Below are 18,730 nucleotides of genomic sequence, written 5' to 3'. Positions count from 1 at the left end.
TCTGCCAGAGAAAGGTACCTATTTACATTACACATAGTAGAAGAGAGCAAGCTTGATGCTGCTAGTTAGTGAGAAGGGTAGCAAAGGCATGGAAGCAACTAGCAACGGCACAGAGTCTTCAGTGATAATATTTGAAGTTTCACATGCTATTTATCTGTGACTTGGCATGACATGTCATGGTGCTGTCAGGTGCATTTCAATACCAGCTTGAAAGGGTATACAAAGAGTATATGATGTATGTGCTGTAAACATGTCAGGAAAAGGAGATTGTGCTGCGGCATACATAACAGTTGAATATACAGAACTTTCATTCCTTGCTAATTGATATAAGACCACACAGTGACAGAAGTTTAACTCTCTGAAATCCACAGTGGAAATAAAATTAAATTGTGACAAATTACAATAATTTGTAATTTCAATCAATATGCATAACAGTCATGGAAAAGCCCGTCATAATATGTATGTATTTAAAGCCATTGAGTCCTCAAGAGTAGTGAGTTCACCGGTATGATTTTATTACTAGCACTAAAAGTAAGGTGAAACTGAAATTTTGTTGAGATTTGCGTTCTATTAAAAAGATTAAACCCAGCGTAATGGTTTGTTAGTGTATTAAATTATTCTAGTGATGATACAATTTCTAAGTAATTCAAAAGGAGATGTATTGCTATCGCTTAAGTAGCCCTTTATAATGACTCTCTGGAGGTATGAATATAGTCTGGGGGCACATATCACACCAATAAATGTAGAAACAGGGCTGTGACAGATTGCTGGAAAAGTTTATTCATGCCATACTTCAGTTTGAGTCTTTTGTAAACTACAGGAAAATATGTCTATCTTATGCTGAACTTCTTTTTTCGCCCTACATTTGAAGTGAGAATTGTAAAAGAATCTAACCTTGCTCCGTGATAACAGTAGCATTCAAACCCTTTTGTACATTTTTTTTTTAAGTACAGTGGAAAATAAAAGAAAAGCAATATTAGTTATGCTTTAATATTGGTAAGAGTAAATCCCAATTCAATAAATACTTACTTATCAAGAGAGCTTCTAACGCTGTGCAAAATTATGTTCAGTATAGCTGTGGGTCGTGGTCTAAGCACCACCTCAGGCACAGCAAGCATGGTGTCCACTTGTAAGAAAGCTACATTCCCAGAAAGCATTGCTCTGAAGCTCTCTAAGTTGTGCACCACAAGCCTGGAAAAAGTATTATGTTCATCAGTGTGATAAAATATTGTTAGGGCTTATAATTAAAACAGCAACCAGCCACAAATGTGGTTTGAAAAGATTTATTTGAATCAAACCAGGACCAGTTTTGGATTGCTTAAAAGTCCAACTGAGGATGGATTTGTAAGAAATCCAAATCCTCTGGAAGATGGATTTGTAAGAAACCTGAAACTGGTCATGTTTTGATTCAAAGAAGCTATACTTATGGGTGGTTGCTCTTTCAATCATAAAACTTATCGTATTACAGCCACTGTTCTTAAAATGTCAATTTTCGATAAAAATTGTTATTTTAGGTTCAACAAGCAGCAAGACACAGCTATGGCTCTCTCTTTTTCTTGGATGCATCACCTGAGCTGCAACTAGGATGCGAGGTGTACATCATGCTAAAATTTGCTGCTCAAATTCGTGTTTACTTACAACATAGTACTTATGTGATCAGCAACATCCCACTGCAAAACTCGTGAACAGAATAACTCCAAGCTTTGATAAGCCAACATGTACCGAAGGTATGGTAAATAATAATATTACTTCAAAAATAATGTTACAGTTTATTTTTATCTTATTTGAATGCAAGCAAATAAATGTAAGATCTATTTGAAAGGTAAGGGTTGTTTCCATATATTTAAATTTTGCCAGCTCAGAACAAAGTTCCACAAATGCATTGCCATCTTTTGATTGTTTATAAAGCCACAGAAGTTATTTTTTTGATTCAGTAGTTATTTAATCATGGGTGAAAGGCAAACAACAATGACTTTGAAAAAGATTGCTGCTGCTAGTTGTGAAGCATGTGGTGTAATTTGATTTCTGTTAGCTAATGAAACAGTTGCTCAGATTCATTGAGAGTTGTGCCTTGTTTATGGCCATACAGCAGTTAGTGAAGGGAAGGTTAGACAAAGATGTCAAGGCTTTAAAAGCAGCCACACAAATGGTTATGATTAAGAGTGGTGTGTCAGGCCTTGTATTGGGACCAATAAAATCATGCAACAGGTGGACCATGACTGTGATCTGCTCAACAATTGGTGATCTGAATTGGTTAATGAATTACTTCATGTTGGACACATCACTATTTACATGATTGTCACAAAGAGCACTGATGGACACCAAGAATGCTTACAAACCAACAAAAAGAGCAAAGAATCTTTGGGAGATGAGTATTTTTGGACTGATATTGACAAGATAAAACTGATTTGTTTCCCCACATTGTTACTGGCAACAAGGTGTGAATGTTACATGTGAATGCAGAATGAAAACAATAGTCAATTTGGAGGTGTCATTAGACTTCGCCAAAACAAATCATTTCAAGCCATGTCTTTAGTCAAGTCGAAAAATAATGGCTAATACTTTCTGGGCACAAAAAGGGCATTCCTTTGCTTGATTTCAGGAGCATGAGTCAATAATTGCAGATTTAAGTGTTTTGTGAAGTGTTTCCAAACAGACGGGTTATCCATAATTGATGGGGTTGGAAATTATTGTCTGGGAAAATCCTGCATGTCAGTGTGCACCCACACACTACTGTGCTCACACAAAAGACAAGATGAAGTATTTCTGTTCCCAGCTTTACAACCATCCACACTACAGCCCCAACCTCACACCTAGTGTGTTCATTAATTTGAAACAATAGCCTGTTGGGCAACAGTTTGAAGATGACTCGGAAGTTGAGACCACTTTTGTCAACTAGTTCACTTCCCAGAGGAGAACTTGTCTGTATAGTTACTGAAGAAGCTAATGTAACTTTAAAAAGTGCGTTGAAGTGAATGAAAATTACAAGGAAAAGTCAAGTAGTTTGTAGGAAACTAAAACCACCAATAAGAACATATATTTTGGTATGACAATACAGCCTTTATTTTTCAAATTTCCCTCATAAATCAATGTTTGAGGAAGTATAGCATGTTGTTTGTTGTTGTTGTTGTCGTCTTCAGTCCTGAGACTGGTTTGATGCAGCTCTCCATGCTACTCTATCCTGTGCAAGCTTCTTCATCTCCCAGTACTTACTGCAACCTACATCCTTCTGAATCTGCTTAGTGTATTCATCTCTTGGTCTCCCTCTACGATTTTTACCCTCCACGCTGCCCTCCAATGCTAAATTTGTGATCCCTTGATGCCTCAGAACATGTCCTACCAACCGGTCCCTTCTTCTTGTCAAGTTGTGCCACAAACTCCTCCTCTCCCCAATTCTATTTAATACCTCTGCATTAGTTATGTGATCTGCCCATCTAATCTTCAGCATTCTTCTGTAGCACCACATTTCGAAAGCTTCTATTCTCTTCTTGTCCAAACTATTTATCGTCCATGTTTCACTTCCATACATGGCTACACTCCATACAAATACTTAATTCAACTACATTCCATTATCCTCGTTTTGCTTTTGTTGATGTTCATCTTATATCCTCCATGGCCAAGTAAAATGCATGCCTAGTGATGAAGTTGCTGTCTTGTCTTTTGGTGTGCAAGAGGCATATCTAGTTGGGTACTCAGTTCAAATAGAACAATATCAATAACTTATCTTTGACAGTTTTATTCTACACTATCACAAAAGTATACAAATGTTTAAGGAATAAAGATATTCTGCAAAGACTGAAGATACTTGTAGTAAAATTAAGTGTTTTGTTCTTGTTGCTTTCCATCTGTTTCTGTGTTGGTGCATTCACGCAATTCTAATTGTTTGGCACAGTTGACGATACTGGACTGTATAGAACACCTAGATGAAATATTACTACATTTGCTCAGGTGCACACTTTACATGATCGGACTATAAGGACAGCTGTATGGAAATTACTCCTTGCAACGATATATGTTCTCTCAGAGTTGTTGGTGTCAACATAATTAATTTTAAGTGCTAAGATATCCTCAACGGTAGTTACTACTCTTAGGAGTAATGTGTGATTTTGCACAATTGAGGTTCGTTTAGTAATAAATTATCATTTTAGTTATCTGCAGAACTCATAAAAAAACTCTGTAAAAACATGAAAGGAGCAGAGCTTCTCAGTTTTCTTTATAACTATTGTTTGCATTCTACTAAGAACTTAAAACACTAAATTAACCTGTTTTGCATGTGGGCATGGTATATTGTTTCCTGAGACAAGAAGAAAATAAAACAATTTATTTGTTTACCATCAACAAACTATAACTACTTTCTTGCCAATTGTTGCATTGAGCATAACTTGACTGTTCTGTCTTTATGCATTAATAGCAGAGATGGTGTGCTGGAGCTTGTCGTGCGTGAACGAACAGTGAAGACAGAGGAAGTAGTAGCATCAGACCAATTATTCATCAAAACAGAAGATGATGTGCCATCACCGGATACTGAGGGAACACCGGGTTCTGAGCCAGAGTATACATCGTTGCAATCATCAGGTCGATACATGGGTGCACGGCGAGGTCAAATCCGATTCAAAGTGGTTAGTGAAGAGGATGTAGAAGCAGAAAGAGAAAGACAACGTCAGAATGACTCTAGAGATCCGACCACTCCTCGAACTCACTTTGTACGTTATGCCCGTGTTGGTGATAAGACTGTCAAACTTTGGGAGTGTGGCTATTGTGGGAAAGAGTTCCGTCATCAGTACACTCTAACACGTCACCTGCCAACACATACAGGTGAACGCAACTTTCGATGTGAAGCCTGTGGAAAAGCATTCCGTCAGTTGAGTACCTTGTCACAACACCGTGCCATACATACAGATGCCCGGCCATATGTTTGTGAGATGTGTGAGAAGACGTTTAACAGGGTAAGCATGTAGTCCATAATCTTGCTAGTAACTCTTTTATTGAATTACTATCCAAATAATAGTGAAGATACCTCCCCCACCCACCCCCAAAGAGATTTTTTAGTTCATAATAGTTAAATGAGACCTCTGATTTGTAGGGATTATTGGTGATTGCATGTTTCTGTAGTTGACCAAATTTTTTTTTAATACTTTGACAAAATCAAACAATGGAATATCCAGGGTGGAATAACATCAGATGAAAATGATATATTGCTACTCACCACATAGAGGCAGCATTGAGTCACAGAAGTCACAATGAAAAACAATATTAGGTATCTTCAGCTATCGGAATAAGCCCTTCAAGAACACTTGCAGACATTCAAATGAGCACAACTTATACACACAAAGTGACTGTCATCTCCAGACACTAAGGCCTTTAGCACCTGGCGATGACAGTGGATATGTGTGTGACTTGTCCTTGTGTGAATGTGCATTTGTTTGCTATTCTGATAAAGGCATTAGTCAGAATGCAGAATATATGTAGCATTCTTTTACATTGTGCCTGTATGTGATTCAGTACTTTTGCTACGCGGTGAATAGAATCTATCTGCATAGTGTTCAATAATAGAAAGTTCAGGTTGGAATATCAACAGTATTATGATAATGATAGCCTGCTATTTACTGTAAAGACAACACATCATGTTGCAAGTAGGTACGAGAATTACTCAATATCTCCATTAGATTTCAGAAAACAGAAACATGAGTCCTTATCACAGCAACTGCGTGGAGTGTGTGCTTCATAAACATATCTCTCACATAAGTCATACAGGCTAAAAGGCAATATCTGATCTTAAGCAATATTAATTTACTCAAACTATTTCTCAGTCTTCATCAGCAAATAAAAAGATGCATACAAACAAATGGGGGGAGAGAGAGAAGGCACGTTCAGTTGCAGACAGGTACAATGAAAAGACTATTATACATTGAGCTACTGGCCAAAGCGTTCTTCAGAAAAGGAGACACATCCACACAAGCAGGTATACTTCATGCACACATGATCGTTATCTCAGCTGCGCAGCCAGAATGCAGTTCCCACCTTTAACGAAAGCAACAGTTCAGCTTGGGGCAGGAAATGGGGAGAGATAGCAGTGGCAGGGAAGAGCACTGTTTGGTGGAGCGTGGAGGGACCAGATGGCAGGAGGACAAGGCTATCAGGTGCATCATTGGGAGACTGTAGAGAAGGGAGGAGGAGGAAATGGGTAGCAGAAAAGGAGAGGGCAGAAAGGAGAAAAATTAGAGGGTGTGTTGCCAGAGTGGTGCATAATAAGGGTGATGAGCTGCAAATTGGGAGAGGGTGATGGGACAGAGGAGGTGGTAGCTGATGGGTGGAGAGTGTATGCACAGTAGATTATTGTAGGTTGAGACCGTGATAATTTCGGAAGTGAAAGCAGAATGAGTTATGAGGATAGTTCCCATCTGCACAGTTCAGAAAAGATGGTGGAGGGGAAGATCCAGATGGCCTGGGCTGTGAAGCAGCCATTGTGTTATCCTCAGCTACATATTGTGCCACAGGGTGGTCTACTTTGCTTTTGGCCACAGTTTGGTGATAAAAAGCTGTAAAATGTTTGCAGCAGAGCTTTCATAAGTGGTCTAGCCTCTGATGGAGACCCCGCTGTGGCACAATATGCAGCTGAACATGACATGATTAAGTTCAATGGCTGCTTCACAACCCAGGTCATCTGGATTCTCCCATACACCACCAGCTTTTCTGAACTGAGCATATGTGAGTGTTTATTACAACACATTCTTCACTTCTCACATTTTCCCAGCCACGACCTATGACGCCCGCTGTCCCCGCATGCTTCACCCAACAGTTTCTGTCTCCTCTGTCCTATCACTCCCTCCCAGTTCATGTCCCCTCACCCTCACTGTTCACCACTCTCAAACAATTTGCCCACTGATTTTTTCCTCTTCTCTGCTCCTCTCCTGTTCCATGCCCTCCCATTCCTCACCACCTCCCGACACTGCACCCATCAGCCTCGTTCTGCTACCATCTAGTCTCTGCAGGCTCTGCCAGACAGCACTCTTCTTTCTCCCAACCTGTACCCTGCTATCCTCCCCCTTCCTTACCAGGCTCTGAAGTGTTGCTTCCGATCAATGCCAGAATTGTACTGTGGCCGCTGCTGCTGCAGATAGCAGTGCTACGTGTGTGAGAGTTGTGATTGCTTGTGTACATTTGTCTTCTTTTCTGAAGAAGGCTTTGACCAAAAGCTCAATGTATAACAATCTTTTCATTGTACCTGTCTGCAACTGAACATGCCTTTTCTCTCTCTCCCCCATTTGTTTGTATGCATCTTTTTATTTGCTGATGAAGACTGAGAAATAGTTTTAGTAAATTAATATCACTAAAGATCAGATATTGCCTTTTAGCCTGTATGACTCATGTGAGAGATATGTTTATGAAGCACACACACCGCGCAGTTGCTGTGATAAGGATTCAGCATGATTTCTGTTTTCTGAAATCTAATGGAAATATTGAGTAATTCTTTGGAATCAAATGAGAACACACAAAGAGAATCCATATATTGGGAATGTGGGTACATATACATTTGCAGCCTCATCATGTCTCTAGAATGATATGTTCAGATATTCAGCACATTAAAGCAAGGAAGACAAAGTTTTAAGTTAGAGCTAGAATAAAATAATTGTATTTTTTATGATAAGTGACAGAAAGTTGTACAATAGTGTGTTGAAAAGTAATGTTTCCGAATTTTTTATCTGAAAACTCTTAAAGCTTTTTAAATAAAACAAGCTTTATAAAATTCTGCTTTTTTTTCCATCGTGTCTACACACTGGAAACCCGTTATTGCTAGAGGGCTCTGAAAGGTAGTTTGTGACATGGTGGTGTGTAACATAACAGAATCAGTTTGTTAGAAACAGCATGCTGTAATCAAATTCATCAGCACATAGAGCACTCTCTCCTTCGGCTTGACAATGCCAGACCACACATGAGTGCTGTGACATCTGCAACAGTCTGACACTTGGGTTCACTGTTATTGATCACCCTCCATACAGTCCCGACTGGGCCCCATCCAGTTTTCATCTGTTTTCAAAACTTGAAGAACAGCTTTGATGACTACACTTTGATGTGTTGAAGGGGTGCAAGGACAGGTAAGATTTTGGACATTCCATAGTGGCAGTATCAAAAAATTGGATTCTCATTGGGAGGAATGGGTACGTCACCCGGTGACTATTTTGAGAAATAAATATGTAGAGATGAAGTATAAAGATGTAGAATGTTAATCAAATTTATTTTATTCAAAAACTTTTAAGAGTTTTCACATAAAAAATTTGGAGGCATTAACTTTTCAGTATGCCCTTGTATATGCCCATTTTTTGCTTTATTTTAAATCATTCACAAGAGCAGTTGTACTCCATGTCTCACTGTAGCACACTACCTAAGTATGTTGGTGGATAACACACATTATTGTTTGTCTACCATAGCTTTTTAAAAAAGAAATGAAACCTAGAGTAACAGCTTCCAGAACGTGTTGTAAATTGTGTTCCTGTGTGTATTGGCTGGAAATTTGTTTCCACATTATCCATTAAATGTCATAACAGAAGACAACAAAAGTCAGTTTTTAAAGTTTTAGGTGGTGTCTGTAAATGAAGGTCATATTGCATCCTCATCTCTTAGGCATCACACTGGCTGAAATAATATTAATAACTGGAGTATTAAAGCACCAGAACTTCAACAAAACCTTGTAAGTAGCACAGAATGTAGGAGGACATTCTTATTCTCCCCTAACACTGTCTAGAGAAAACCAGAACAACACAACTCACATGTGGGTCAAGCTGAGTAACAGGAACTTAAAAAGATGAAATATCATTGATACTAGAATGAATTTTTCACTCAGTATCAATATGTGGTCCGTTGAAAAACTGACGTATTGCATGTTGGCTTTTGTATAGATCTTCGACAGATATTTGTTTTATGTTTTTTCTGATTTTTTTTTTGTCAGCACAAGTGGTTGTAATGGTCAAAGATTCACACTCTGTTGTTGGTGACCACCAGTAACAATGGGTGGCCACTAACATTGGAGAGTAAATCTTGAGTGAATTGTCAAACAAATATCAGCCAAAGATCCTGATACAAAAGCCTCAAAAATTTTGTTGTGGAACTGGAATCTGGACATTAACTTTTCATGGTCAGTGCTTTTATTGGTGAGTTATCTAAGTTTAAATCACATTTTGCCCACACAGTTTTTTCAATCCTCATTGCTGGAGTAGTCTCTCTTGCATATGTTGCCAAACTAGAGTTCTTTGAAGAAAGGATTTAATGGAGAAATTGTACTCGCAGATTAGGTATTGTTAGCAGGAGGAATCTTTCAAGCTGCATCAAAATGTGCATTTTTGTGAAGCTTTGCAACTAAAGTCAAGGGTAAATAGTCTTTGCAGGTTTGCCACCGGACCGCATTGTGCAAACTCCACAGTATTTCCTCGGAGCAACTGTCCTACATCTTCAGGTGGTTCAGCCTTGCTGGTGGCTGGGTACGACTATGATGTACCTAGTCACCAGCAAGGTTGAACCACCTGAAGATGTAGAACAGTTGCTCTGGGGAAATACTGTGGAATTTGCACAATGTGATCCAGTGGTAAACCCATGAAGACTATTTACAACATATCTGCTGCAGTCACAAAGTCAAGAATGTTGGTTTGAATCTTGATCCAGGGCGCAATTTTAAATTGTCGGGTAATCTCGCAGCAGCATACTTTACACTCCAGAGGAGATGACTAATTCTGGAAACAAACCACAGACAGTAGTTGAGCCATTTCTCTGCTACAGTTTTTTTGCCTAGGAATGCTCACACTGTAAGAAATGTAAAATAGTTTCTGAGTAGTTTGCATAGTATAATGAAAATACAGAAAAACTAAAGCTGCATTGCAGGTCACATGAATGGGCAGCTCAGCCAACAAGAACATTTCCTGCAGATGGCAGGTATCTGGGATTGGTTCCTGGTCTTCAACACAGGAAGTTTTACAACAGTGTACACTCAACAGTAGAGCAAAAGATTCACTCTAGAAACAATCCACTTATCTGACTTCTTGTATTCAACTGATTAATTATCTAAGTACAATCATTATGGACAGGAGTTTTCATAAGAAATGCGCTATCGCTTTTTCTGTAATAATGCATGACAAGATCAGTGTGAAGACAAGAGTAGAATAACTGCAGCATGCATGGAGGCATACAAGCTAGCATTCTTCCCGGGCTCCATAAACGAATGAAGCAGGAGGAAAAACTAATTCACAGTGCAATGGGAAGTATCAGTGCCATGCACTTCACTTCACAGTGGTTTGCAGTGATAGATGTACGCTCATAGGAACACCTTGAATGACTAGAGATAGGACATTCATATTCACAGGACATGTACGTTAGTATGTTCTGCAGAAATGATTAGCTTTTCAGTCACCTTGGTTCAGCATATATCCTGCTGTCTAGTAGGCACATGGTCTGCCATGGCCCCTGATATCTTGTTCCATGTGCGATGGCATCGGCACCTATAAGGCATGAATGGCATCCTGTGGTATAAGCATCCATGCTGCATTCACCTGGTTCCAAAGTTCATCTGTGATGGTTAGCGCTTGGTAGTGCTGCCCCTGTCATTTCACTATGCACCTGTCGTTTCATCATATTCTTGACTGGCACAAGTCTGGTGATCTGGCAGGCCAGGACAAAAGGCTGACATCCTGTGACACCAATAAGGTATGTGTTTGTGCAACAACATGTGGTCATTGTCTTGCTGAGAAATGGTGTCTGGGGTGTTGTGCAGAAAGTATATGGCTACAGTTTGCAGGATGTCATTCACATTAGTCACAGGGTCCTGGACATGCACCAGCTGTGATTTGTGGTAGTAGCCAATAGCACCACATACAATAAGCCCCCAAGTTGTCACTGTATGTCTTGTGCGAGTGCAATCACTGTGATGCTGGGATGTCTGCGGCGAACCAAAATGCGGCCATCGTTTTCAAACAAACAGAACCTGCATTCGCCCGAAAACATTATCTGATGCCATTCCTGTCCCAAGTGACATCATTCCGTACACCATTGCGGTCTAGCATGTTTCTGCACATTCATTAAAGGTAGGCAGAGTAGTGTATAACGCACACATAGCCTATACCATAATAAACAGTGATGGACTGTCACCCATATAGTGTATGATGTGTTACACTGTTCCATTGTTGCGCCACAGCCAAGGAGGGCACAGACCTGTCCGGCAATGCCATTCGGATGAGGGATGAGATGTCGATCGTGCTGGAGGTGTTCTGGGTGGTGGTGCAACCTGACCCCTCTCTTTGTGTTCTACGGCTTTTCACGAACCATTCTGCATGGATTCGTTCCACTGCCAAAACACTTTGTCCCACAGGAGAAGCAGTTTCCTGGATGGATGCACTACTTTCTCTCGTGCCAATAATGCACCCCTATTTCAAACACACTGTTTTGATGATACAGTTCACGCCTATGTCTGGGAGGCACATTGCACCATCTGCTCAAGTAACACTGATCCATTACCTTCAGTTTATAGTGACAACGAGAGCTGCACACACATTTTACTGGTAGGTGCTGCGCCGCGAAATCGACGTTGACCTTGAATCTGCGGGCCTACAAGGTTCAAAATCTAATCATTTATGCAGAACATGTACATGTCCTGTGAATACGAATGCCCTATCTTGTCATTCAAGGTATTCTGGTTTTCTTGAACATGAGTGTAGATGTAGATATGTTCTGATAAGGGGTATAATTTGCGGGCAACCTGGAAACTGACAGCAATGAAGTCCAAAAGCAGAATAATAATGAATTTTTCATTGTGTGTGACATCTTGTGTATTGAAATGTTTCAGTACAATATTTGTTTATGCAGACCCCACTCCACATCTTACTTATAGTAAGTTTAGTTTGGCAGATCAGGTGTAGTATCCAACTTCCTCTCTTTCTGTTATGCATTCTGATTGATTGCCCAGTGTAATAAATAATAATAATAATACCATATCAAATGAAAAGGAATACTTATTAACCTTGTGACAAGTATTTCTAATAGGCTAATGTAAAGGTATTTGTAGTGGACAGCACCGTTTCACAGCATTGAGAAGCCTACGTGATTAATGATGTTCACATACATCTTTACAAAATAGTTTTTGAGGTGAGACAATTCCAATTTGTATGAGGTCCATTTTATCTCAGCACACTCTCACGTTGCCATGCTATTTGATAATGATAATGGTCTCTCAAAGAAATGTGTTTACTGTTACTGTTTGTGATTTTGTTGATAACTGCACATCTTTATTGTGGAGAATTTTAATGCATTACGTTGATGCATGTTTATGTTAAATTAGTGAAATATTAACCCTTCATTTTTGCCCATCTTTGATTACAATATTTTATATTTTTTCAGGTATCAACACTTATATCACACAGGAAAACTCATTCTGATTATAAGCCCCATCGTTGTCCAACTTGTGGGAAAGGCTTCCACCAAAAAGGCAATCTCAGAAACCATGTGTTCACACACACCAATGAAAGACCATACAAGTGTGAACTCTGTGGAAAGGGTTTTAATCAAATGTCAAATCTTGTGTGTCATCGTGCTCACTCACACGGTGATCGTGCACGTTATACTTGTTACATCTGTGACCTAGAATTTACACGGAAAGGTGCATTACGTGCTCATGAAGAATATAAACATGGTGTGCGTTTTCGTGGGCCTCATCCTCGGGTGAGCATATATCAGATTCAGCCCTAAAATTGTTGTAGGTAATAATATAAGTCTGTTGTACTTTGGGAGGAAAATTTATGTAGATGTTGTCAAAGAATAGAGTTCTGAATAAGTCACCTACAACAAATGTGGAAACATCTGCAGCAATAAGAGAACATTGTAAAACACCAGAATGTAACATTCTGCAAATATCGTGTAGTTCGATCATCACAGCAGAGTGCCATTTTGGTGGCCAAGATAGCAGCCTTTCTGAACACATAAAAATCAGCATATATAGAAATAAAACCACCTTCAACTGAGAGTTTGGTTTGAGTGCTACAGCACTTCATTAGATGTGTATTTATTGGAAATTATATGTACTTGCCTTCCTCTGATCTTATTGTTGGCACATTCACCTAATCAAGCAGGTTTCTATAGTTCTCTGTGAATTCTGCAAAACACTAGTACTAGATTTTTCTCACACAAATAAAATTTGCTGAAGATAATGATAATTTGATGTGCCAGAGTAAATCTTAGTTTCAACTGGGAATGAAATCCCAGATCTCTGGATTTTAGTCTGGTGCCTATCCACACAGGCTACATTTTAGTTACATAATGAAGGGCAACACTGACAGAACCTCCATAGCATAGAAGTGGCAAAGACAACCTGCCCATTTTTATGTCCAGATTTCTTTCAATGTTGAAAAAGTTAAAAACAATTATGAATCATCTTTCTCCACATACTACACAGAGAAGCACACTCAAGTTTTCACATTAAGGTAACTACCCACAGCTAGACATTTCAAATAGTAGGTACTATCTAGTATGGTGTGAGGAACAATATGAGAGAACTCTGAAAGACAAAAAAGATAAATTGTACACTAATGAGATGTAATGCACTCACTATATTGTATTGTGATAAGTGTGGTAAATGATAGGAACTGGCATCTCTAGTGACAACAGTGAAGTCGAGATGATACAATTACATTGATTTCTTGGTGCTCTGATAGAGGAGTAGAGACATATTGTTATCATTTACATAGCTTAGAAGAGTACTTTAGCAATATGCCAGCTTTACAGGGAATACTTCCACAATGATACATAAGCTGATTATGAATTCCATCTCACAAAACTTACTTTAACCTTGCAGGACATATAAAGAATCTTCTGGAATGTTGAGTTCATGCCATACAACAAAAATCATCGTGATGTATTCTCATATTTATGTACTTCACATGACTTTCATTCCACAATGCAATCTCAGGGACACTGATTTAAGCACATATATATATATATATATATATATATATATATATAGACACACACACACACACACACACACACTGATTTAAGCATAGTATAAGGATTAGCAAGTTACGAAATTAAAGTTTCAGTACAATTTCCTCTTAATGACAACTCACATGTTTGGAAGTAGGTAGGCAGATGTAAATGTAGCCAGAGAAAACATAAAGGATAGAACCCCCTCCCCATACTAGACACTGATTCACAAGATGGATCAATTAATGAATGTCAGCTCCTGTCTCAGGTGTGACTTTTGGCAAGAAAATGTCCAGTGGCTATGTCCAGCTTTATATGCTATATAGCAAGGTAAAATCTTCAAGAGATAGTTAAATTCTTTGGCAGATGGTGAAGATGGTATTTTAGGCTGTTTTTCAACATGGTCCTCATTATCGTCAACAAATGTTGTGCAGAATCCTTTCAATTAGTGGGTTTCATCTCTGAAGAGTTATTTGGAAGGTGTGTAAAATATCTGTTGACTAATACCACAACCTCATCACCATTAGACTGAAAATATTTTCCAGTCACAAAATCTCTCAGTGTGCTAGCAGATGGAAATCAGAGGATACAACATCTGGTGAATAGGATGGATGTTCCAACAGATTATACTTCAGTTTTCCCATTACCAAAGGATACTTGTTGGCAGGTGCATTGTCATGATTAAAGATGATTCATTTCTTCAACAATTCTGGTTTCTTGTCATGTATTTTTTAATCCACTTGGTCCAAATGACCTGTTAAATATTTGCAAGTAACTGTTTTGTTGTAGGCAAGGTGAACAGTAAGATGAATTATAAATACTGACCAAGCCATCCAGGAGGTGAGTTTGACCCCTCTCACTGCCCACTGCCACTGCTTTGATTTTTGTTTCATTTGTGGGCTGAAGTAGTGGATTGACATTTGTACACAGTACTGCTTATTGCATAAAATCAATTGGTTTAAAACATTCTAAACACTGTTCAACATTCTCTTGTCTCTGTTGTCATATTGGGTTTACAGTTATATTTCTGGCTTTTGATGATTTCCTTTGTCTCAAGAGGTGACAGCTGTTAGCAAGTGCTGTGCTGGAATTTTTTAACTCCTACTGTGCTCATATTTCAACTGGAACAATGCTGATATTTTATATGTACCAGTCAGTCAAGGTGTTTATACAGGTAAAATTACATAACACTTGCACTGCAAATATCACAGAAATGGAAAGTGCTGTTGATGTGCAGTTTCCACAGAATGGATTGGTAGTCAAGGACTCGTATTGTTAGCCAATAAACAGAGTTTAATAATTCTTAGAAAGTGTATTTTCTTCTGCAAACATACACTTCTTTAAATGGAACAATGCGTATTGACATTAACAAAATAAACGAAGTATAAGAGAGATTTATACTTACTGTAAAGAAGACATGTCAACAGACAAGCACAGTTAAAATACACTCATAAAAAGCTTTCAGCCATAGTCTTCATCAGTGAAAGAAAGACACACACACCTTGCACACACAAAAAAGCAAGCACACCTCACACACACATGACCATCAACTCCAGCATCTTGGGCCGGAATGCAGCATCATATGGGATGCGAGCAGCAATCTGGTATGGGCGGGGAAGGGGAAGGGATAGTGGTGTATGGGTGGAGAGAAAGATGAACACTGACTGTTGGAGCATTCCGGGACTAGACTGCCAGCATGCACAGCATTTCGAGGTTGTGGCCAGGGAAGTGTGTGTGTGTGTGTGTGGGGGGGGGGGGGGGGGGGAGGAAGAGGAACAGGGAGAGTCAGGTTGATGCATTGGCAGGGATAGTAAAGTGGATGCATTGGCAGAGGGCTGCAAATACACAGGTTGGGAGATGTGAGTGCAGAGATGATAGGACAGAGGGGGTGTAAACTGTTGGGAGGAGGGTGAGAGGACAGTATGTTACCACAGGTTCAGGCTGCGATAATTACGGGAGTGGAGAATGTGTTGTAAGGATAACTCCCATCTGTGCAGTTCAGAAAATCTGGTGGTGGAGGGAAGGGTCCAGATGGTTTGGGTAGTGAAGCAGCCATTGAAATCAATTATATTATGTTCCACTGCATGTTGTTCCACAAGGTGGCCTACTTTACTCTTGACCACAGTTTGGCGGTGGTCATTCATTGTGGTGGACAGCTGGTTGGTAGTCATACCAATATAAAAAGCTGTGCAGTGATTGTAGCAGAACTGGTAAATGGCATAGCTGCTTTCACAGGAGGTATGGGTCCTGACGGGGAAGGATTAACCTGTGACAGGAATGGAATAGGAAGTGCTGGGTGGTGGATTGGGCAGGTTGTGCACCTGAGTTTTCCACATAGATATGATCCTTGGGGTCAGGGGTTGAGATTTGGAGTGGCATAGGAATGGGCTAGGATGTTGTGGAGGTTGACTGGGCAGCAGAACACCACTTTAGGATGGGTGGGAATTATCTCGGATAGGATGTCCCTCATTTCCGGGTGTGATGACCCTGTTGGCAGACTAGTCCCTGCGCACTCCAGTAGACAGCGTTCGTCTCTCTCCCCATCCGTACACTACTATCTCTTCCCAGCCCCCTCCAAATTGCTGCTTGCATCCCATGTGATGTTGCATTCCAGCCTGAGATGCTGGAGCTGGCAGTCGTGTGTGCATGAGGTTTGCTTGCTTGCTTGCTTGCTTGCGTCTTCCTACATTCTTGATATGCCTACCTGGAGTTTCCATTATTTGATAGAATTAGGGTAAATCAGAATGTCAGTGGTGTCTGTCACAGGTGTCTAGTGTGTCGTTTATGAGATATTGTATTGTGCAAAGTTTCCACACTGATACTTTTTTGTGCCGTTCAGCCTGTGTGGTTGCTAGGTATAATGTTTTTATGTTTGCTTACAGTGTGCTTGTATGTTCATTGAGAACACTGTGACTTGCTAGTCTTAGTGTGTGACAGTCCAAGCTGTATGTCATGAGCGGACAGTGGAATTTACCAGTGCAGAAAAAGCTGATATGCTCAAAGTGTATGGAGAGTGTAGGAAGAATGCATTTCGTTCTTGCACAATGTATGTGGCAAGGTTTTCCAATAGATATCAACCATCTCGGCAGTTATTTAGCAGCCTCTTCCATCAGTTACGTGAAAGTGGTAGCATAACACCTAGATAACATAACAGAAGGAAACAGTGATGACAGAGAAGGAGAAATTAATATTTTTGCAGTTTATCCACACACTAGCACCCACGCAATTGCAGGAGGAAGTGGCATCAGTCAGGCAAGTGTCCTATGCATTCTCCATCAACATAGTTTCCATCTCTGCCCGTCACGACCTGCATGGAAACAATTATGAGAGACATATTAACTTCTGTACATGTGCATTACAATAAGACAGGATGCTCCAGATATGTCATGTATCTTTTAGTGACAAGCCACATTTACCAGTCATGGCCAGTTAAACTGCTAAGATATGCTGTATTGGCCTGTTGATAATCCCCATTGGCTTCGTCATGTGGAACATCAGCATCTGTGGAGTTTAAACATGCACTGTGGGATACTAAACCATCAGTTCTTAAGCCCATTTTTGCTCGAAGTACTACAGCATGTCTTCACAAATTGTTTCCAAATAGTTGGATTGGACACAACGGACATGTACTTTGGCCAGCAAGTTCCCCAGATTTTACACCTTAGACTTTTTTCTGTGGAAAAAGCTGAAAGGAGCTGTCTACAAGGACATTATGACAACACCCAATGCTATTCAATGACACATTATTGCAGCCTGCTCAGACGTCTCTGCTGCAATGCAAGCACGTGTTCAGCAGTTGTTCCATACCAGTCTGGAAGCATGTATTACAGCTGCCAGTGGTCATATTGAACACAACTTGTGATAGTTGTCTCATTACTGGTCAGAATCCACATAACTAGTGTATGCACTTTATCTTTTAAAATGACTCGCACTAGTATCCTCCAATAAGCACCAATGACATTCTAAATTACCCTACTTGTAGTTCGTTATATCACTATCCATTGCTCCATTTAAAAAATGTGTGTATTCACAAAAATATGGTTTCTAAGTAGAATTACAAGCTATTTATTGGCTAACAATACGAGCCCCTGACTATCAAGCCATTCTGTGAAAACAGCACATCAATAGCACTTTCCATTTCCGCAAGTGCAAGTTTTAGGTGATTCACCCAGTATATGCTACCAATGGAATAACGCTAATGTGGCCACTGCTCTCATTGAGAAGTAAGCATGTTGGCATATTTCTCTGTAAACTCAAGCAGCAAGCACACACTTCCATGTAGCATTAACAGCGTATACGCTGTCAGTTAAACTTAATTTTGCATAATTTGATCTCAGTGGCTTCCTTGATAGCAAAATCCCAATAGAGTGATACATTGTACTAATTATTCTCTCGTTGAATGTAGTTGTGTGATTGTTTGCAAGACAGTGCTTAGTATCTGCTGATTTGCCAAAGTCACAATATTTAACGTGGCATCAAGCTTATGAAACTAAATATATGGTCTGACTAGTAAATTATATGTAACCCTGAACAAAAGGAAGGCAGATATTTTGACTTTCAGGTGGTTCTCATCGGGTATATTGTAGCTCAATGTACCAATTATTTAAAACAGATCTATTCTAATCTGAATAATGAAAGTTAGTATAATTTGGCTTGTAGTATGTATAATGAAACAAATCAGAATTTACTCGTATAAAATTGTGTTCAATGTGGAGATCAGTCAGGACATTGTCTCTTTGTTCCCAAAAGTGTCAGTGGAAAATATGCTGAAGCT

General features: G+C 39.6%; 1 protein-coding gene across 1 annotated transcript in view; it reads left to right on the top strand.

Moving 5' to 3' along the window:
- The window catches only part of LOC124798205 (Krueppel homolog 1-like), a 66,333-nt gene that overhangs the window by 22,053 nt on the left and 25,550 nt on the right, over positions 1-18,730 (top strand). The window contains exons 2-4 of the mRNA XM_047261507.1: positions 1,515-1,727; positions 4,412-4,946; positions 12,379-12,699. Coding sequence (XP_047117463.1) covers positions 1,717-1,727; positions 4,412-4,946; positions 12,379-12,699 — 867 coding nt within the window. The 5' untranslated portion in view covers positions 1,515-1,716. The remainder of the gene's footprint in view (positions 1-1,514; positions 1,728-4,411; positions 4,947-12,378; positions 12,700-18,730) is intronic.

The sequence above is a fragment of the Schistocerca piceifrons genome, chromosome 5, assembly GCF_021461385.2.
Source record: "Schistocerca piceifrons isolate TAMUIC-IGC-003096 chromosome 5, iqSchPice1.1, whole genome shotgun sequence".
In the NCBI taxonomy this organism is placed as follows: domain Eukaryota; kingdom Metazoa; phylum Arthropoda; class Insecta; order Orthoptera; family Acrididae; genus Schistocerca; species Schistocerca piceifrons.
Note: the sequence above shows the minus strand (reverse complement) of the source record. Positions and strands in the feature narration are given on the sequence as shown.